At 36.7% G+C, this 23,104-nt stretch overlaps 1 protein-coding gene across 1 annotated transcript in view; it reads left to right on the top strand.

The window, feature by feature from the left end:
- LOC121409967 (tumor necrosis factor receptor superfamily member 1B-like) overlaps positions 1-21,984 on the top strand; it is a 40,974-nt gene extending 18,990 nt beyond the window's left edge. Inside the window, exons 3-9 of the mRNA XM_041601760.1 lie at positions 66-219; positions 2,236-2,592; positions 9,497-9,613; positions 16,269-16,337; positions 18,524-18,720; positions 18,968-19,211; positions 21,702-21,984. Of these exons, the coding sequence (XP_041457694.1) occupies positions 66-219; positions 2,236-2,592; positions 9,497-9,613; positions 16,269-16,337; positions 18,524-18,720; positions 18,968-19,211; positions 21,702-21,709 (1,146 nt within the window). The 3' untranslated portion in view covers positions 21,710-21,984. The remainder of the gene's footprint in view (positions 1-65; positions 220-2,235; positions 2,593-9,496; positions 9,614-16,268; positions 16,338-18,523; positions 18,721-18,967; positions 19,212-21,701) is intronic.
- Positions 21,985-23,104: the final 1,120 nt, after the last annotated feature.

The raw sequence follows: 23,104 nt of genomic DNA, 5'->3' as shown, positions 1-23,104 counted from the left end.
TTTTATCTACTTGTACATCTAGTATTCATCTACTGTTTTAACATGTATATGCTCTTCTGCCATAGACTTGCAACCCTCCTTCCTGTTTTGTGAATGGGACACGGGAAATTCAGTGTCAAAGCTGTCCATTTGGTTTTGGAGTAGTAGTGGAAAATCGGGAGCCCTTGCTATGTAGCAGTTCTCCACCGAGGAACACCAAGTGTGAGCCATGCGTATCTGGTAAGTTATTTCTTTTAAAGCTTACAGGAATTAGATCAAACCAATGTCTTGTGCATCAATTGATTATATAGAAAATAAAGATGATAATGGGAAAAATTAGCAACGATAATTCTGTTCAAGCCAGTATTTGGCGAATAGGTATAAAATACATTTTTTATTGTAAGATCTCATGAGCTACATGTACATGTAAAGCTCATAGTAAGCAACCCATTACTCTCTGTGATACACTTATGATTTTCCCCTCATTGCCATGATTTTAATTAATTTTACATGAATAAATGAATAAAATTGAAGCTAGAAAATAAAGGTTTTTAATACCCTGCTATGGTTCACAGAATAGAGTTTGTACATGAAAATTAATCAAAATGGTTTTATGTTCTTGCTGTTGAAACTTGTACATGTATGATTTTTTTTATGCTCTGGCTTTAATAGCCAAAAACAGCACCAAGGTATTGTGGTATTGGTTGTGGACTGGTATTACACATACTGAATCAACTATTCTACATAATAATGATGATAATGTAGATGTAACCCCCCCCCCCTCTCTCTCTCTAAATTTGACATCACAATCGTACAGTTCCTCAAAGCTCTACATGTACATGTACCTTTCTCTATGAGCACTGTCCCCTACTCTCTCACTCTCCAGTGTTTTGTAAGACCCCTGTTACATCTGAGAGATTCCCTTCCTCGGGCCGGCCGGGGGCCTATCTCGGGTCGGAAAGAAATCAGATGTAAACATCCCAAACCTACCTCGGGCCACCTTTTAGCGAACCTACCCTAGACCACATCCAGAGGTAGTCTCGGGTAGGTATCGGGCCGGCCCCGGTCCACCGATTCGTAGATGTAAACGCACACAAGCTTTCAAACTTATATCGGTCCGTTCGCCAGCTGTTAAATTACGTCATAGCGCGCGCTGTCTCCTCCCCAGTCCCGTCGTTCTTCGAATGTTTTGTGGCATGCGACATGTGAATTGTGATTGATAAAGTTTTTTATTTGAGTGGAAAGAAGGAAGCATTTTAAACGTATCCTTTTCAAGTCGATCATATCTTCAACGACTGCTGGGATCATCAGCATTCTTCCAGAATAACGAAATGTAAACAACTTCAATTAGCGCGCGCAAATTATTCAGAGCCTAGATTGAGAGCGCCCTTTGGTGTCAGCAATCGGATACCGCTCGAAACCGTAGCGATAGGGAGGGAATCAACGCTGTGATGTAAACAGACCACATTTCGGACTCGGTCCGTTCGCGAAGCTAATCCACCAATAATCCAGTCAAGGTTGCAAGTGGACTCGATCGGGTGTCGGGTAGGAAACTTTCAGATGTAACAGGCCTCTTAGTCATGCAGACTGTCCAAAGTATTATTCTTCCCTTACCCCTTGCCTCAAATTTCCCTGTCAAAAACACCACTATTTGTCACTTCTGAAGTAATTTAAAGAGCAAGCAGTGTTTGGTTTTTTGTTTTTGTTTTACTGATGCTCAGGTTTTTATGCACACCACTTTGAGGTGAACAAACTTAGTATTAAGAATGGTGTTTTATTTTTTATTTTTTTTTTTTTTGGGGGGTGACTTATTCATCTTAATCAAATTAATCTTCTTTTGAAAGTCAGCACTGCCGTTAAACTGAATTGCATAATGCAGGCGATGCTGCCAGAGGCATTCCTGTTATTTTCAGTATACTTTTTTATTCAAAATCTTTGAAGCAACATTTTCTATCCTTCTCATACACACAAAAAATGTTGTTCATGTAAATTTTTCTGGTCACTTATATGTATATTGCAATATCAACATTCAACATTGTTTGGCATAAAATACTGAACAAAGCACATGAAAAAGAAATGTGTGACCCATAGACCCATGTATATATTGAGGAAAGAAGGTTTAGGTACATGTATCATGAATTGATTACCGGTACAACGTGTGTTATACCTGATTTGTGGCTTTATCACATTTTGTCTTCAATCATGTTTGATAGCCACCAAAGTAATATTTTATTTTGTAAACCTTCTTATTTGCAGGAGTCAATTACTCTGATACAAATGATCAAGAAAGCAAATGCTTGAGATGTCTAGAGTGCCGTATTGACAAGGAAGTAGAGTTTAAACCATGCACAACGGAATCTAATACAGTATGTATCTGTAAAGAGGGGGAGTATTACTACAATGATGGTCTTGATTCCTGCTATAAGTGCACAGATTGTGGAGAGGATGAAGAAGAGACAAGTCCATGCACTCCTACTGAAAACCGAGAGTGTGGACCTAGGAGAAGTCCTCCTGTTACCTCACCTGCTCCTGTCCCCTCACCATCTTCTGTCTCTCCAGTTTTCCCAATAGTCAACAGGACTTCACCAACCGTCAACCCCAGCCCAAAGACAAGTAAGTTTTCAGCTCCAGTCAGATGTATTTTTGTGTGTGATATAGCTCAATATCATTAGACGGGATGTGTAATTGTTGTCTTTAAGATTACACTGGCCTATAAAGGGATCGTTTGTGATTCAGTCTTGAGAGGCACCATTGTTCTTTGGCTAGACATCATTCTGCATTTTACACTCTCCACCCAGATGACAAAGAAGAGAAAGTTCTGAGAGACAAAATTCTACCAGAGCCCAAATAGAAAAAAGAAATCTGGTATTATGACAACAAAAATGGATACATGTTATGAAAAAGCATATATATAATTCAGAATTAAATGAACAAATGAAATACATGTACATGACCGCAAAATGATTTCAAAATTAAGAAAACAGGTTTGAAATGCAATGGATAATATTCAAACCTCTACATGTACTAGTCAGGCAGCATATGTCATCTACTTCAACAAATTGGTTAAGTCTGATTTTTCACTTTTATGTGATTGGTGACATCACAAGGAACAACTTACAACTTGGTGACAAATTTCTAATGGTCATCTTGACCATGTGAGGGGTCAAAATGTGGTCAATAGGGGTCAATTTTTGAAATTGCCCTGATCGTGTCGAGTCATACATCAAATTGTTTGTTTCGTTATACTGAACAAAAAAGTGTACATAGATATATACTCTTGACCTCCCGTTAAAATGTTATGACCGGAAAGGTCGAAAGGTCAACAAACTTTCGGTAAATGGCAAATTACACTGAAATTAATAAGAAAGCTCTTTTTTCGTATTTTTATGCATGTGTGTACTTTTTTTTATTTTCGATTTGATAAGTCCATCGTCAGAGGTCCTTATCCAGAAGATATGAATGGTCAAGACAAGGTCAGGGAAAGGTCAACAAACTTTCATTAAAAGCGGTTAGAATCTAAGAAGTAATTGGTTCTTTATTTTGAAAAGACTCTCTAAGAAGACATCCATTAGATAAAAAAGGGGTCAAATGTGCTCACTTGAGAACAAAATAGAGATAGACGTTGCATACATTCAGTAGTATTGCAGGAATACTTTGAAACGACTTGACAAACCCTAATGCCCTTAAAATCGTATCATCTTCATGATGTTATAAGTGCAACCAGCTCTTTCAGAGTTTCTTGATTTAGGAATTCAATTCAAGTTAAATTCATTTTCCATTTACTAGTCTTTGATGTGGATAGAAACATTTCATCCATTTGCTTTGTACACAATATTTTAATCAATATAGTATTGTAATGTATTGGGGTATAAATATGTAATACTATGTTAAAAGAATAAACTAATCTATTGATCAGTGCTTCCAGCTCCTAAAAAAGATGCCTAATATCTTATTTTGATTAACTTGCGAATAAGATAATGAGGTTAGGATTGAGGATGATGATAGGTATAGGGCTCCAATTGCTCCTTATATTTCTGACAATTAAGAGGCAACTTCGTACAGGCATGCACATTGTAATCAGTCATGTGTGTCTATCATGCAAATGTGATATATTCTGACCAGTACTCGATCTCTGGAGCCAAGAAGGACTACACATTTCTGATTATGTGCTGCCATTATTACGGCTTGTTCTATTTTTTCCCCAGATTTTATCAAGTGTGTTTTTTTTCCCAGAGCATACAACATGAGACTAAACTTAATACCAGTTCTCACAGCTGCCCCAGAAATTGTGAAGACTTTAGTTTTTACTGAAAAATTAATATAATTGACCAAAAGTATGCACGAAATCCTTAAATTTCACGTTGCAAAATGCAAAAGGGCCCCCAATGATAAGCTCAGAACAGCACATGCACCAGAAATGTGTAGCCCTTCTTGGCTTCAGAGATCGAGTAATGGTCAGGATATCACATCTGCATAATGGACACCCATGACTACAATGAGCATGCCTGCACGATCGATGTTACCTCTTTGCCGGAAATAATATAACCGTCACACATTAGAACTAATTGAGGAGCAATTGGAACCCAACTTATCATCCTCAATCCTAACCTCATTATCTTATTCGCAAGTTAATGAAAATGAAATGTTAGGCATCTTTCTTAAGAGCTGGGAGCACTCATCAATCGATTTGGTTTTTTTTGTGTTAACATAGCATTTATACCCCAATACATTACAATAATTTAAGTAAATTAAAATATTCTGTACAAAGCAAATGAAGAAAATACTTCTTTACATATAAGACTAGTAAATTGAAAATGATTGAACTTGAATTGAATTCCTAAATAAATAAATTTAAAAAAAATCGGAAAGAGCTGGTTGCACTTATCACACCATGATGATGATAAGATTTTAAGGGCATAATGGTGTCAAGTCGTTTCAAAGTATTAATGCAATACCATGATACCACACTGAATGTATTCAACGTCTATCTCTGTTTATCTGTTTTTTTCCTAAACAAGCACACTTGACCCCTTTATATATAATGTCTTCTTAGATAGAGACTTTTCAAAACAATGGCACCCACGAAAAATAAGACTTCTAAAATTCTAACCACTTTTAGTGTATTTTGACTTGTAATGAAAGTTTGTAGACCTTTTGACCTTTCCCTGACCTTGTCTTGACCCTTTCTATCTTCTGGATAAGAACCTCTGACGATGGACTTATCAAACTCGAAAATAAAAAAAGTACACACATGCATAAGAACACGGAAAGGAGCTTTCTTAACAATTTGACCTTTTGACCTTTCCGGTCATAACTTTTTAACGGAAGGTCAAGAGTATATGGTTGTGTACACTTTATTGTTTAGTATAACAAGGCAAACAATTTGATGTATGACTCGACACAATAGGGGCAATTTCAAAAATTGACCCCTATTGACCACATTTTGACCCCTCACATGGTCAAGATGACCATTAGAAATTTGTCACCAAGTTGAAAGTTGTTCCTTGTGATGTCACCAATCACATAAAAGTGAAAAATCAGACTTAGCCAAATTTTCGAAGTAGCCGGTAAATCATGACATATGCTGCCTGACTATACCATATTTTTACTTGTATCAGGTGCACCATTAAAACTTTAACAATGAGGCATTATACAACGATACACAACTGCAAAATTATTTTTAATATTGTTTGATCCTTTTAAGTTTGTCAGTATAACTGGCTGTAAAGGAAACATTGATTCCTGTTTGCCAATTTCGTTTTCTGTATTATTCACAGCCACATTTTCCCTGTAAAAGGCAGTATTAACCCTAAATAGACTGGGCTATTTCGACGCCTAAGAAGACTGGGGGGGGGGCTGATTCAGCCCCCCCTTATGATCTCGGCCGTCGATCGCGACAAAAATTGGCACACGCGTTACCCATGGCATTATCTACAAAACTATAACATCAAATTCTGCAAAAAATCTCATGTCTCATTAATTATGCTAATTTATGCATAAAATCATAAGTTTGCTCTAATTAATAAAATAATGCCCCTGAAATGCTAATTTTTGTTTCACATACTCTAGATAGGCATCTGATCAAATTGAATTTAAAAATATTTCAAAATCACATTTATTTTCTTATGTATTCTATTGTTTTCTAAATTTCTTATGTATTTCTTTGTTTTTTTACTTTTTGTTTTTTATTGTTTTTTCAATGGAAATTGTTGGGGAATTTATTTTGACCATAAAAAAGATAAAATTGATTGATTTTAAGCAGTAAAAGGAAAAATAATGATACATTTATGAATTTTGGCTAAGAACACTATTTGCATTGGATTTGTACACAAATTCACGTTTTTGAGTAATTTGGGGTCTGCATGCACTTACGAAATGTTGCGTAATTTTGGAACCGCGTACCCGGGGGTCACAATTTTGGTCTCAAAAGTTGCGCGAGACTTGAAAGTAAAATGTCAGCGAGCGACGCGGTCAAAAAATTTCGCGCGGCGGATTTATCGCGAAAAATGTCGAGGGGGGGGGGCTGAATCAGCCCCCCCCCCCCCCCCGAGTCTTTTTAGGGTTAAAGTACATCTTGCCCTCTTCAATACAGAAAATAAGTTAGACAGGATCCTGTGCCAATTTACAGAGCACAAAATAATTATTACTGTATAATTTCTATTACCCTTAAGATCTTGGCAGCGTAGGAAATACATTAATGCAACAGGCAATTTTGCCCTTATGGCAGCCTACACTGCCCTCAAATTGCCCAAATTGCATGCTTGGGTGGGGTGATCCTCTTTTCAAGATTTGCCCAAAGATCTTCCAAACACAATATTCAACTGATTTAAATAGAAAAATCAATATTCTACATGTACATGTATTTGCCTTTATGCATGATTGCTTATTGTGTAAAAAGGTAGCCTTATTAATTTTGGGCATCCATGATACGGAATAGGGGAAGGTGGGGTAAGTTGAACATAGGGGCAAGTTGAGCCACCACCCCCAGGCCAATAATGAATGAGCTGGACATTGTGGTGGTGTCATGTATTGATGACCCATTACATAACCCCTAACCCCACCACATTGTTTTCAACTTTGAAACAAAAAGTACTTTTTTAGAGGGAAAAATACAAATTTTAGCAAAAAAGTTAAAAAGGGTGTGAAATAGATAAGTGCTTTTTACACACACACATCTTTACATATATAATAAAAACATAAGAACAACATTGTTAGCCTAGATAAGAATCTTCATTCTTGTCAAAGTCTTTTACATGATGGATGCATAAGAAATGTGTGGATGTGAAATTATCACATTAAGTTCGGACTGGTGTAAGTTGTGCCAGCCAACATGGGCCAAGTTGAGCCATGTTAATTCTTATGGTGATGTATATAAACAAACCTTAAAAAGCCATAGATATGTAGGCAGAAATGAGTGAATTCACATGACTGTTTTCTTCCTTTTAGAGGATGGTAGTATTTATAGAGAATTAGCTAGTGAAAAGACTTTTAAAGGGGTGGTCCAGGCTGAAAGTATGTATAGGTTAACAAATAGAGTAGAATTCACTGAGCAAAATGCCAAAAAATTTCATCAAAATCGGATAACAAATAACAAAGTTATTGAATTTTAAAGTTTAGCAATATTTTGTGAAATCAGTTGTCATGAATATTCATTAGGTGGACTGATGATGACACATCTCCACTTGTTCTTTTGTATTTTATTATATGAAATGAGGTTTATTCAAATTTTTTCCTCCAAGAACTAGAAAAAATGGATTGACAACTGAATAGTGCATTAGATATTTATTGCTGCAACTTATCTCATTATAAGGGAGACATATTATTCACACAAGTATGAAATAATGAAAAAATTATGATTTTATGTAATAACATAAGAAAACAGAAAGTGGAGATGTGACATCATCAGCCCACCTAATGAATATTCATGACGACTGCTTTTACAAAATATTGCTAAACTTTAAACTTCAATAACTTTATTATTTGTAATCCGATTTTGATGAAATTTTCGGCATATTGCTAAGTGAATTCTACTCTATGTATTAAGATATACATATTTTCAGCCTAGACCACCCCCTTAATAAAAAATTGACATGCTGGTCTTCCTGCATACATTTTGTACATAGTTTTTGTGGCTCAACTTACCCCAGAAGGTGGCACATCTTACCCCACAAATGGGGCAAGTTGAGCCATTTAAAATCGCTTTTTTCAAAAGTGACAATGACTTTCAGTGTGGGGGTAGAAAATTATAAATAGGTGAAAAATATTTCAGAAGAATTGAATTTTAAGGCAAGGTATTTACATGTATTTCTACAAGATTATTGTATCCCCGAACAGAGTTCGGAGGATACTATGGATTTGGCCTCTTCGCGCCGCGTCCGCCGCCGCAGAGATTTCCTTGTGAGCGCTCTATCAGCTACATTTCTTCTCCGATCGTCTTCAAATTTGGCATGAAGGTTGAGTATGGTATAGCGAAGAAGCCTATCGATTTTGGTGTGGGTGGAGGTCACATGGTAAGGTCAAAGGTCATTTTCAGGTCAACATTAAAGTTTACATGCAAGACTCTCTTATGACACCTAACTCCGCAACCGTAAGTCACTTTTCAACCAAACTTGGATGATAGATGGACTTGGGGAACCTGCATGTTATGCTGCAGTCAGAGGTCACATGGTAAGGTCAAAGGTCATTTTCAGGTCAACATTAAAGTTTACATGCAAGACTCTCTTATGACACCTAACTCCACAACCGTAAGTCACTTTTCAACCAAACTTGGATGATAGATGGACTTGGGGAACCTGCATGTTATGCTGCAGTCAGAGGTCACATGGTAAGGTCAAAGGTCATTTTCAGGTCAACATTAAAGTTTACATGCAAGACTCTCTTATGACACCTAACTCCACAATCGTAAGTCACTTTTCAACCAAACTTGGATGGTAGATGGATTTGGGGTACCAGTTATGCTGCAGTCGGAGGTCACATGGTAAGGTCAAAGGTCATTTTCAGGTCAACGTTGAAGTTCACATGCAAGACTCTTTCTCTGCAACCATAAGTCACTTTTCAACCACACTTGGATGGTAGATGGACTTGGGGGACCTGCATGCTAGGGTCATTGTCGCCATGATAATTGTATTTTTTGTCAAATTTCTGTGTGAGCTATATATCGCAATGGTGGATGATGCGGTGGGTTCGGGGATACATGTGCTCGGCTGCGCGACCCGCCGAGCATCTCTAGTTAATCATATCAATTCTAACATGCAAAAAGCAAAAAGTGTCACAACTTACCCTGCCTTCCCCTACAGATAGGGATTGTATTACCAGCTTTTCTCATTAACCTAAGTGCATACAAAAACATTTGTTGAGAGTGACTGACCAAGAAATGGATAGAAAAGCTCTAGAGTTTTCATGGATTGAGCCATTTGTAATGTGGAATAAAAATGAAGAAAGATATTTGTTGTATGTAAAAAAAAGAAGGAAAGTTTGATTTTTTAAATTGCCTTTATTTTTCTTTATTTCTATGCAGTTGGTACTGGAGAGTCAACGAAGCCTCAACCAGGTGTAAATTCCTTATCTGGAGGAATGATTGCTGTCATTGTATTACCTACATGTATATGTATCATCGGAGTCATCATTATCGTAGGTACGATAATTCATAATTAAAAAGTGCTAGCTTGGACTGAAAATGACACATTTTTACTAAAATAGTCCCTGATAATCCCAGACTAAATTGAAAGAAATATTAAATGTTGAAGTGGTATTGCACACCCTGATAATATTTAATTGAAATTAGTGGCTCTATATTATCCATCCACTTTCTTGGACTAGGTTAACTCTAATCAGACTGGGCTTTATTGGCATTCTTGAAGGAGGGGGGGGGGGCAAAGATTCCTCCCTTCCCAGACCATACTTTTGAGATTTTGGCAATCTGAAATTACATCATATCTTAATAAGTATATAGACCTAGTTCATGAAACTGAGGCATAAGGTTAATCAAGTATTACTGAACATCCGGGCTTGAGTTTCAGGTCACATGACCAAGGTCAAAGGTCATTTAGGGTCAATAAACTTAGACCAAGTTGGGGGGATCAACACCAAAATCTTAACCTAAGGTTAAGTTCTTTAAATGTCATCTTAACTTAAAAAGTACTATTGAGTAGAAATAAACAGTTGTCTCACGATGTATCAAACATAGTTGGAAAGCGACGTTTAGTCTGCAAGTTGCTAGACGTCAATGAGCAAAGATGCTGCTGCACACGGGTTATATAGCGTCGGTGAGGGGGCAGCGTGCCTGGCTGCACGCTATTGTCTTGCTCCACTCAGATGTGAGCCGCGCTATGATTGGCCGAAGCCGCCGGCCAATCAGTGCTCGTGCCGGTGCTTGGCAGTCTGTGATTGGCCGATGTCGATAGTCAATCAGCGTCCTTGCTGGTGTCAGGCACCCGATGGTGCGGGCGCGGCGAGCTGTGAATGGTAAATGCTGTATACCGGCGGATGGTAGGTAACCATCATAGAGTTGGATCTCTATGGTAACCATTCATCAGGGATCTCAATGCTGCTGTCCCTGTTGATATTGCTCGGGTGCAAACGGATCTGAATCGCTTTTATAATGCGCCGCGTATACCAATGCTTATCACTAGCAATGCAGCTGACCTCATCCCAATTACATGTAGGTGGATGATCGAAGTCCCAAGCATGTTCTGCAACAGCAGAGCTATCAGTGCGCCTAAACCGAACATCACAGCGATGTTCCCTCATGCGTTCCCCAACAGGTCTACCAGTCTCACCAATGTAGACTTTGTCGCAGGTTGAGCATAGGATCTTATAAACCACTGTGTCTGTCAGAGATCGGGCGGTCTTTCGGATGGACCAGCTTGCTGCGGATGCCGTCGGACTTGAATATACATCGGATGCCATGCTTCTCCAAGCACCGGCGGAGAAGATGCGCGATACAATCAACAAACATGATTACTAGAGCGGACTTAAATTGTGCAGGCTGTTCGGACGAAGCGCTTTTCTCCTTAGTGACACGGTTAACGAAAGAGTGCTGGTAACCGTTAGAAGTAAGAGCTGAGGTGATGTGCTGCTTCTCTGTAGCTGTGCAGTAGTGCTTATAGATTTAGTTCATGAAACTTGGTCATAAGAGTAATGAAGTATTACTGAATATCATGCCAGAGTTTCAGGTCACATGACCAAGGTCAAAGGTCATTTAGGGTCAATGTACTTTGGTCAAGTGTGGGCTTTTTGTAACTTGGACATAAGATTAATCAAGTATGAGGTTCAATGAATGATCATGTAGTATTGTATCATTATATGAATGGTGTTTTTTGTTAATGATTATTAGGTGGTCTGTCTTTGACAGATCACCTCTTAATTTCGTCAGAATTTTCTTATTTCTTTCTTTCTTTATTTTTACGGATTTTCTTGTCGCCAAGTTATCTCAAAATGGACTTGGTCAATTTCATTGAATTTCATGTCATCTATAGGATCTGTCATGGACACGTCAAAATAAGCTTTTCAAGGTCATCAGGTCATGATGACGTCATCTAGGCGCCATTTTGTAAAATCACATTATCAATCATATCTCCATTATCAATTATCAAAAATCAATCAAATTAACATCACATCAACTTCAAGTTAAGAGTCATCAGGTCATGTCATCAAAGGTCACCTGGAGGCGTACGTGCGCGTCAAAATTTAAAAATGCTCAAAATCACTTTTTTGACCAAAGTAGAGTACGTTTCAGGTCATTTTAAGCATTTCAAAATTTTGCGCGCTGCTTGCGCGCAAAATTTTGAAATGCTTCCGCGCGTAACGCCTTAACGCAACGCATAAACACCGTTTTTTTTTACATCATTGCATTGATAATAAAATTCTGAACAATTTGATACCTTGATCAACCTTCTACGACCATTAATAACGAAATTAACACCCGTTTAAGTTTGCAGCACGTGTGCGCGCGAGCTCTCACTATAGGCCATATATGGGCAAAAACATGCCTATTGCAAATTCACTGTAGCTCTTTAAATAGTCCGTTGACCCCCAATTTTTTTTTCATATATCGATAGAGTATGAGTTGTAGATTTGATTTCATGTCACCATTGTCCCTAAATTATATCGTGACGTCATCAAAATGGCGCCTAAACTAAAAATTTCATTTTTTCAAAAATGACGTCATCAAATTTATGCAAATTTGGTTGTAACTTCTCGAATATAGATCATTTTTCGCCCAGATTTCGATATGTTGTAGTTTAGAATGTACTCTTTCTCCTCAGTTAACATGAATTTTCGTTTTGAGAAACGCATCATTGCGTAAAACAGCGATGAAAATTTTTCCTCATTTTGCGTGTAATCTCTATGGGACATGACTTTTTCTCAAAACTAGATTCGACATTCCTCTATTTCGTGAGCCATATCTCCATTTTTTCTTGTCTTAAGCTTTTAGTATGTTGTAGCTGAGATTCTAAGCTTTCGCTGGTGTGCCCTTCATTTTTTGATCAGATGCCGGGATCATGCCCGTATTTCACTTGCAAAATTGGACTTGTAATTCTCAAAATTGCTTACGTGTATTCTCTATGGGGAATATCGTGGCTTTGACTGCTTTCTAAAGGGCGCGGGTTCGAGTCCTGGGGTGAACAAGATGATTTTTTTTCATTTTTTTTCCTTTTGCCACTTCTTACATGATCCTTTATGATAATTAAAAGGTATAAAAGTTTAAATTTAGCAAGATAAAACAGATTATAATTGCTTTTTTCATATCACATGTGTTTTGCGTGTAATCTCTATGGGACATGACTTTTTCTCAAAACTAGATTCGACATACCTCTATTTCGTGAGCCATATCTCCATTGTTTCTTGTCAGTTTTCCCTGAGCTTTTAGTATGTTGTAGCCGAGATTCTAAGCTTTCGAAAATGTGCCCTCCATTTTTTGATCAGATGCCGGGATCATGCCCGTTTTTCACTTGCAAAATTGGAATTGTAATTCTCAAAATTGCTTACGTGTAATCTCTATGGGGAATATCGTGGCTCAATGGATAACGCATTTGACTTGCTTTCTCGAGGGCGGAGGTTCGAGTCCTGGGGTAAACAAGATGATTTTTTTTCCATTTTTTTTTCTTTTTACCACCTCGTACATGATCCTTTATGATAATTTAAAGGTACAAAAGTTAAAATTTAGCAAGATAAAACAGATTATAATTACTTTTTTTCATATCACATGTATTGTCATACATCAGAGAGACCCTTTTCACAGTGCTTTATCATCTCCCGTCTTTCACAAGTATTCCATCCATAATGAACATTCCGTCGTCATCATGAAGATCATATTGATCTGCATGAACATGGTAATAGTGATCATGATGGCGAGAATAAAGACAGACCACCTAATTCGTCCGCATGACGAATTAAATTCTAGTATTTTAATTGTTATTGTTAGCATTTCATTGATTTATTTTTCGCACCTATGTTTGTCGCCAACTTTTCTCCGAATCGGCTGAATCAATTTTGCTGAATTTTTCATCATTAATAGGATCTGTCATGGCCACGTCAGAATAAGCTTTTCCAGGTCATCAGAACATGATGATGTCATCTAGGCGCCATTTTGTAAAATCACATTAACAATCATATCTCCATTATCAATTATCAAAAATCGATCAAATTTACATCATACCAAATTCAGGTCAAGGGTCATTAGGTCATGTCATCAAAAATCACCTGGAGGTCACGACGCGCGCGTCAAAATTAAAAAATGTAAAAAATCACTTTTTGACCAAAGTAGAGTACGTTTTAGGTCATTCTAAGCATTTAAAAAATACGTGTGCGCGCGCGTTTCCGCGCGTAATGCCTTAACGCAGTGCAAAAACCGTTTTTTTTACATCATTTCATCGATAATATGATTTTTAACAATTTGATACCCAATTTAGCTCTCTACGACCAATAATAACGAAATTAACACCCGTTAAAGTTTGCAGCACGTGTGCGCGCGAGCTCTCACTATAGGCCATATATGGGCAAAAACATGCGTATTGAAAATTCACTGTAGCTCTTTAAATAGTCCATTGACCCCCAATTTTTTTTTCATATATCGATAGAGTATGAGTTGTAGATTTGATTTCATGTAACCATTGTCCCTCAATTTGATCATGACGTCATCAAAATGGCGTCGGAAGTCAAAATATCCATTTTCCTTGTTATGACGTCATAATAATTATGCAAATTAGGCTCTAACTCCGTGAATATTGGTCAATTTTCGCCCAATTTTCGATATGTTGTAGCTTAGGTCTTACTCTTTATGATTTCTTGCCTTTATTATTCAATTTATTAAAGGGATCATCCTTAAAATTGCAAATGATAAAGGCATGTCATTTTCCCTCATTTTGCGTGTAATGTCTATGGAACATGACTTTTTCTAAAAACTGGATTTGACATTCCTCTATTTTGTGAGCCATATCTCCATTTTTTTCTTGTCACTTTTCCCTGAGCTTTTAGTATGTTGTAGCTGAGATTATAAGCTTTCAGAAATTTTCCCTCTGTTTTTTGATCAGATGCCGGGATCATGCCCGTATTTCGCTTGCAAAATTCTAATTGTAATTCTCAAAATCGCTTACGTGTAATCTCTATGGGGAATATCGTGGCTCAATGGATAACGCATTTGACTTGCTTTCTCGAGGGCGGAGGTTCCAAGTCCTGGGGTAAACAAGATGATTTTTTTTTCCATTTTTTGTCTCACCTGCGAAGCAAAGTGAGACTATAGGCGCCGCTTTTCCGACGGCGGCGGCGGCGTCAACATCAAATCTTAACCTGAGGTTAAGTTTTTGAAATGACGTCATAACTTAGAAAGTATATGGACCTAGTTAATAAAACTTGGCCATAAGGTTAATCAAGTATTACTGAACATCCTATTAGAGTTTCATGTCACATGACCAAGGTCAAAGGTCATTTAGGGTCAATGAACTTAGACCATGTTGGAGGAATCAACATCGAAATCTTAACCTGAGGTTAAGTTTTTGAAATGTCATCATAACTTAGAAAATATATGGACCTAATTCATGAAACTTGGACATGAGGTTAATCAAGTATCACTGAACATCCTGCATGAGTTTCACGTCACATGACCAAGGTCAAAGGTAATTTAGGGTCAATGAACTTTGGCCGAATTGGGGATATCTGTTGAATTCCCATCATAACTTTGAAAGTTTATGGATCTGATTCATGAAACTTGGACATAATAGTAATCAAGCATCACTGAACATTTTGTGCAAGTTTCAGGTCTCATGATTAGGGTCAAAGGTCATTTAGGGTCAATGAACTTTGGCCAAATCGGGGGTATCTGTTGAATTACCATCATAACTTTGAAAGTTTATTGGTCTAGTTCATTAAACTTGGACATTAGAGTAATCAAGTATCACTGAACATCCTGTGCGCGTTTCAGGTCACATACCAAGGTCAAAGGTCAATGAACTTTGGCCGAATTGGGTATATCTGTTGAATTACCATCCTAACTTTGAAAGTTTATGGATCTGATTCATGAAACTTGTACATAAGAGTAATCAAGTATCACTGAACATCCTGTTCGAGTTTCAGGTCACATGATCAAGGTCAAAGGTCATGTAAGGTCAATGAACTTTGGCCATGTTGGGGTTTTTTGTTGAATAACCATGATATCTCTGTAAGTTTATTGGTCTAGTTCATAAAAAGTGGACATAAGAGTAACCATGTATCACTGAACATCTTGTGCAAGTTAGAGTAGTATTCAAAGTCAGCACTGCTGCTATATTGAACCGCGTGATGCAGGTGAGACGGCCAGAGGCATTCCACTTGTTTTTCTTTTTACCACCTCGTACATGATCCTTTATGATAATTTAAAGGTATAAAAGTTAAAATTTAGCAAGATAAAACAGATTATAATTACTTTTTTCATATCACATGTATTGTCATACATCAAAGAGACCCTTTTACAGTGCTTTATCATCTCCCGTCTTTCACAAGTATTCTATCCATAATGAACATTCAGTTGTCATCATGATGATCAAATTGATCTGCATGAACATGGTAATAGTGATCACGATGTCAAGAATAAAGAAAGACCACCTAATTCGTCCGCATGACGAATTAAAATCTAGTTTTATATTAGTTTTCAAAGTCAGGCTGCTGCTATATTGAATTGAGTAATGCAGGCGAGACTGCCAGAGGCACTCAACTTATTTTCCAATTTCGTTTGTTTGATCCATGTATATGATACAAAGAAATTTGTTAAAAAACATCTTTGAATTGACTTTATTCTACACATTCGTTTTCAGTTGTATGTATGAGACGGGACAGAGAGGGTGCATGTTCACTCAATTGTAACTGGCATATACGCCAAACTAGTAAGTATACTTCTTATTTTCAAAGCATTATTTTTTTCATGATAAATACTCTTAGAGGGCTTGTCCACCTTATGAAAAAAAAGATTTGGATGAAAAGAGAAAAATCAAACATTTTGTATTTCATTTTATGAAATATGGATTATCTTAATATTTTCCTCACTACAGTTTGAAGCAAGGTTTGATTCCTCATTAAACATGTGACATTGCCATTTTGTAAACCTATTGCAATTCAGTAAATATGCTTCAAAATTGTCAAATCTGTGAAATTTAAATATTCTTTATTTAAAGGAGAATGAAACCATTGTAACAAGAAAGCTTGTGTGAAAACAGAAAAATCAAAGAATCAGATCAACGAAAGTTTGAGAAAATCGGACAGATAATGAGAAAGTTATGAGCATTTGAATATTGCAATCACTAATGCTATGGAGATAGCAAACTGGCAATGCGTCAAAGATGTGTGATGTCACTTGTGAACAACTCTCCCCATTTCTTTAGTATATATTTCACTTTAATTACCTCTTTTATCACATCTATCAATAGATCATGTGTTCTTTCTAAATGAGGGCATGTAATACATATTTTTTTAAAATACATCATGGATAAAGAGTTTGTATTATCATTAGAAAAAGCAAATAGAGACATTTTGAGGGTATTTTATAATCCGCCAAAGGGAAAGTTGTTCATCAGTGACATCACACATCCTTGTCGCATTGCCAATAGGATGATCTCCATAGCATTAGTGATTGCAATATTCAAATGCTCATAACTTTCTCATTATTTGTCCGATTTTTCTCAAACTTTCTTTATTCTTATTCTTTGATTTTTCTGTTTCTACACAAGCCTATTTGTTCCAAAGGTTTCATTCCCCTTTAATGAAAATAAATAAAAAAGAAAGGGTGAGTGCTTGGCATTCTTGGCTCCCTCATTTACATATTACCAGTATTGTGATATTTTGTTTGTTAAAAAGATAATAAGTGAAACTTTAAAGCCTGAATTCACAAAGGTGGTTTTGAAAACCATCTGTTGAACCCATGGTTATGCAGATATCATGTATTAATTACACTTATTTACCGCATATATAGAAAAATTCCAATGCTGATGCGCGTTTTGGTCACTGTGTGCCAAATTGATGTCTGTTGCCATGGTGTGTGTGTGTATTTGAGTTTTTGTCAGATGTGTATCAATCAGATATGATTATTTACGCTTAGGACCGACCTTTAACGTCACCATCCGAAAGACGTGACCTGGGCTCGAACCTCTGCATCAATTTGTAACTTCCCCACAGCTGAGATTACAGGCGCACGCCACAATGCCCAAGTTGCCATGGTCAAGTACAGTATGCTATTTTATTGATGAGTCCTCTGTTTGAAGAGTGGACTCATTAATTAAAAACAGTGGACTCATGAATTAAATAGCGTAGTACCACTGCAACAGGCATCAATTTGGTGCACTGTGACAAAGCGTGCATTGAACATTTTTTAAAGTGTTGATAAATAAGCATAATTTATACAGGAAATCTGCATAAACCATGGGTTTAATCAGTGGTTTTAAAATCCACCTTTGTAAATTTGGGCCTAAGTGTCATAACTTTCTTGGTTTACATCCAGTTTTGATTAATTTTTAGTGTTATGGTTCTTTTTCCTTTGATTTACTTATTTTGTTTGGGTGAACTTGGCCTTTTAAAGTGTATTTGCATTTTCTTACCAAATTATTTGAAAAATTCAAATGCTGCCTCAATTAAAATTCCATAAAATGTTTTTATGATGGATAAGATAATTATTCATAGATATTTGATGGTGTCATATAACTGTAGGTTTAATATTCTTTCTTTAAGAGAAGAATATAGGGACCATTGTATTGTACATGTATGTATTGTATCTTGAGTGGGAATCAGACTTCTGAAATGAACCCATTTCAGAAAGAATTAGATGATGTGTCAGCAAGAATGCATGTGCCATGATTTTGTCATCTTGTTCTTTAGCTTCTTTAAATAGGTCTGAAGCTGCTGAAAGGGAAGGTTTGGGAATGGCAAGGTGTAAATCCAAGTTAGAGAAAACTCATGATTTGTGTTACATTGTATTGAAAATAGTAATAATGTTACAAAATGAATTTCTCATGCTGATTGATCACTACCCTTAGACTCAACTCTCCATTTTGAATAATTAATTTGTGTATTCAACATATAGATCAAGCACCTCTTCCAACAGTATACTCAACAAATGGGACTAATGGGATAAGCAGAATGAATGGACATGTTCCGATGCATGCTAGTTCTAGTACATCTATCCATATGCAAGTTATTCCTAATGGGGCTGCCCTTCCTTGCAATGGACACCGATCAGACGAGGAAGTAGAACATCAGCAGTCTGTAGAAGATGCTCTGGTAAAGTTTGTTTTAATATTCAGTGCAATTAATTTGACATTTTATCACAAGATGCATACAACTCCCTCATGACCCAATAGATAAAGTTTATCGATACAAGTCAATGTAGAAACACTCAGTAATTCAGCTCAATACATTTTTCTTCTTGAAAATTTGAATTTTGATACATGTAGAAGTTGTCTTTATGTTATGTTAGGAGTTTTATGATGGATGGAGTGCTGACTTTTTAATTGATTTGGCTATACAGGAACTTTCAGCAGACCAGTTGAGGCATGTAATCAGAGCACTAGACCAACCTGATCATGCAGACCGAAATGTTCACATGCTTGCTGGTCAATTCTTATCTGGAGAGACTAACACTCTACTTTCAAGTGAAGTGTCAGCAACAGAAGTCTTAGAGGTTTGGGTCAACCGGGGGAAGACAAAAGGAGACTTGGTTCAAGCCCTTAGAGAAATGGGAAGAGATGACATTGCTGCAATATGGGAGGAAGGTATGTCAGTAAAATACTTTTCTCATTTCAAAGGAAACCAAAGCCCGAGAATAGAAGCAATTTAATTAGGAGTAAAACAAGGATTTAAAACAAGTTTCATCAAAATCGATTATGAAATAGGCAAGCTATGGACGTTTAAAAAGTCTTCTTGTACTTTCTATGGGGATCCTCAAATTGGCAGACATGCTTCAAAATGGCTAACAACCCTCCATTTGTTTTGTACACAATTTTTAAGATTTTCCCCTTTATTTTACATTAATTCACATCATCTGACCTTGACATATGTGGTGTAAATCATTTTTTCCCATGACATATGTTATGCTAAGAATGAGGCTTGCCGACTGACTGCTTATTTTTTTACTTAATCTAGGCTCATTCAATTTGGGGGTGTATTTGAGCCTATTGATTTTGAGGTCAAAAGGTCAAGATCACAGTGACATGTGTTCATCTTACCCTTCTGAAGTCTTTGTTAACGTGATAACTTTAGTTTAACTTAACCTAGGCTCATACAATTTGATAGGTATGATACTAGCAGAGATCCTAGAAATTCTATTGATTTTGATGTCAAAGGTGAAGTTGCCACCTTCCACTTTTCTTGCTTGACCAATATCTACATTTTCCGCCTTACAGGCGGGGTATTATGTGCTCACCTTAGCGACACCCTGTTAAATCATGATAAAACTGAAGATATGATATAAGTTGTATAAGAAAAGGTATTGGAAATGGGTACGATCCACCTATTAAAGGAAACCAAAACCCAAAAAGAGAAGCAATCTTATTGGAAAAGAGTAAAATGAGAGGAACAATTAAAAAAAAGTTTCATCAAAATCGGTTATGAAATAAGCAAGTTATGGCAATTTAAAAACTCTTGTACTTTCGATGGGCATCCTCAAATTGGCAAACGTGCTTCAAAATGGCTGATTTTGTGGACAACTCTCCATTTGTTTTGTACACAAATTTTCAGATTTTCCTCATCTTTCAAATTGCATATTGCCTCCTTCTGAGCACAACATATGTCATGGGAAAATATAATCCACACCATATATGTCAAGGTCAGGAGGAGATAATGTGAAATATGTAAAATAAAGGGGAAAATCTGAAAATATGTGTACAAAACAAATGGAGAGTTGTCCACAAAATCAGCCATTTTGAAGCACGTTTGCCAATTTGAGGATCCACATAGTAAGTACAACAAGACTTTTTAATTGTCCATAACTTGCTTATTTCATAACCGATTTTGATGAAACTTTTTTTAAATTGTTCCTCTCATTTTACTCTTTCCAATAAGATTGCTTCTCTTCTTGGGTTTTGGTTTCCTTTAATTACATTTTGCAGCTTAGAAGCAAGAATACTGCACTCTGATTGGTCAAAGAGACCACACACCCACCAAAATTCAAAAGACTTCCACTCAAGGGCCTATCCAAGGTCACACTTGCCATGTTGCAATCTCATCAAAATATCTTTGCATGTTGTGATACATTATCCAGCCAATCAAAACTCAGGATATCATGCTACTTGAAAGTTTAAAAATTCTTGTCTTGTATCTTCTTGGTAATTGCTTGATCCTGACCCATCTTGAAGGTGCAACATATCAAGAGTTACATTGTGAGAAAGTACAGAGAATGAGCTTTACAATGATATAGATATTATTTTGGCTAAAAGATAATAGCCCGTATTCTGAAGTCGGGTTTAACTTAAACTCAGGTTTAAAGTTGCGATTTAAGTATGGCCAGCCAATTGTTACATAATCACTAACAGTAGAGATATCATACTTCAGCTTATTCGGCTCTCAAATCATTCATAATTGTGTAGGAAGTATAAATAGATGATTGTTTTCACCATCGATGAATCAGGAAAGAGCACAGTAAACATAAGAAACATACAACTTAATGAAAATTTTGATACTTTTGGCTTCCCATACTTAAACCACAACTATAAACCTGAGTTTAAGTTAAACCTGACTTAAGAATACGGGCCAAAAAGTTTTGCTCAATTTGCAGTAGAAAATTCAGTTTTGAGACATCTTTTCAGGCCTAAAATTCACCTATTAAATTATTTCATTCAAAATAAATGACCATTGCAAAAGAGTAATATTTAGTCTTTCCAATGGTGCAACAAAATTTGATTTCACTTGAAGTGGTTAAATTCTCTGAGAAAGAAAGTCTCACAATTCACAAGATTCTGCAGGGAGGTGAATTCAGCCACGAGAGGGTTAGAATAAATCTTGTTTATTTGCTCATTAGCATAGGGCTCTGCAGTCTGGTTATTGTAGTAATTACGCAGGCTAACATTTGGTCATCATTCGGTCTATCAAAAAAACCTAATGCTGCACTTGTACCAATTTGTAGCTCGATGCTCAGCAAGTTGAGCGGAAGAAGGTAATGTGCAGGGCCAGTGGGTTGAGCAGTTACTTAATAACTGAAAAGTGTGAATGCAAATTTAGGTTAAAACAATCTGAAATAAGATACATCTCGTTTTTATTGCTTTCAGGCTCATGAGAAATGGCAGATCTCACAGATCCGTTGATGGAGAGAAAACAAATGTCACACAGACTTTACAAGGATTTGCAATTTGGAAGTTTAGAAACTTCTTGTATATTTTTGAGGAGTATTGCAGTCCTATGTTGTGTGGCTGTTAATGACTCAAGGATCATGTATGGATCTGTGATTTTCAGAAGTGCTTCTGCTCCCATGTAGGAGTCAGCAGATATTTTTCTCTATCGAGAGGGGATTATACTTCAAGCAGCTGATGAAGCAAGTGGAACTTAATGCAGAATATGAAAAGATAGCTGTGGCTGCCAGACTAAGGGCATTATACAAGGAAATGGACAATCGCATATCAAAGTGGATCATAAGTGGTTCTATCCAACAAGAAGCTTATTTCTGGGATTGTGCCTTGGCCATTAGAGTGATAATATAGAATTATTCAACAGTGTGCCCCAAAAAATATGTACTTTTGAAATGACTGCCAAATAAAAATATATCACTTTGGGGGTAAACATCTACATATCTGGAAGCCAATGAAGTCAACTTTCAAATGACACCAAAAAGTTGGAAAACTATTGATGCTTGGGTGAGCACTACCCACTTAAACATAGGGTATGAAAATTAGGCTGGGCAGGAATTAGCCTTCCAATTTCTGTCAGTTTTTGAGAGGCAAATCCTTTAGATTTTGCAAAGTTAAGGGCGTTGTGATAAATTAATGATCAATCATAACCAGTTTTGGTTGTTTAAGCAAATTTCATAAATTATCAAATTGAACTTTAATGCATGAACACAAATTGCACTTTTTTGGGAAGCATTTTAACTTTATCATGTGAATCTTGGCAATGTGTTCATGGGAGTCGGGAGAATAAGGGATGAGATGGACTTTAAGTGGGAGAAGTAGGTTATTGGAATAAGGGTCAACAGAACATTTAGCCCCCCCCACCTCCTACACTCCCCTCCTGTTGAGAGACTGATTGCTATTAATGTATGCATGAAGTCCAGAGTAGAATGTTGATTTAATGATAAATTCTGAAAATTTGGGCATCATCTTTTATCTATCAATCATTTAATCAACAATTTATCAATAAATCAATGTGCAATGTGATCAAACATTCATTTTTTTTAATATATTTTTTTTCATAAATCATCATAATCGGTCAATTTCTTGGTAATCATTCAATAAAACAATGAACTGGCCATCAGCCACCGGTCACTTGCAGTTAGGTTTTGAATAGGCTACCATCCAGGAAGTGAGACAGAGAGGGGGGGGCAGGAGAGGGGGGTGGGGTGCATATGACTTGTAATTTGTAAAGGACACTAAGAAGAGGAATGCCCTTTTAATCAATAATAATAATAATAACAGACAGTTCTTGTATAGCGCATAACACATTATAAATAACGTCTCTA

The sequence above is a fragment of the Lytechinus variegatus genome, chromosome 3 (assembly GCF_018143015.1).
Source record: "Lytechinus variegatus isolate NC3 chromosome 3, Lvar_3.0, whole genome shotgun sequence".
Taxonomy (NCBI): Eukaryota; Metazoa; Echinodermata; class Echinoidea; order Temnopleuroida; family Toxopneustidae; genus Lytechinus; species Lytechinus variegatus.
This window is presented reverse-complemented; position numbering and strand designations above follow the sequence as displayed.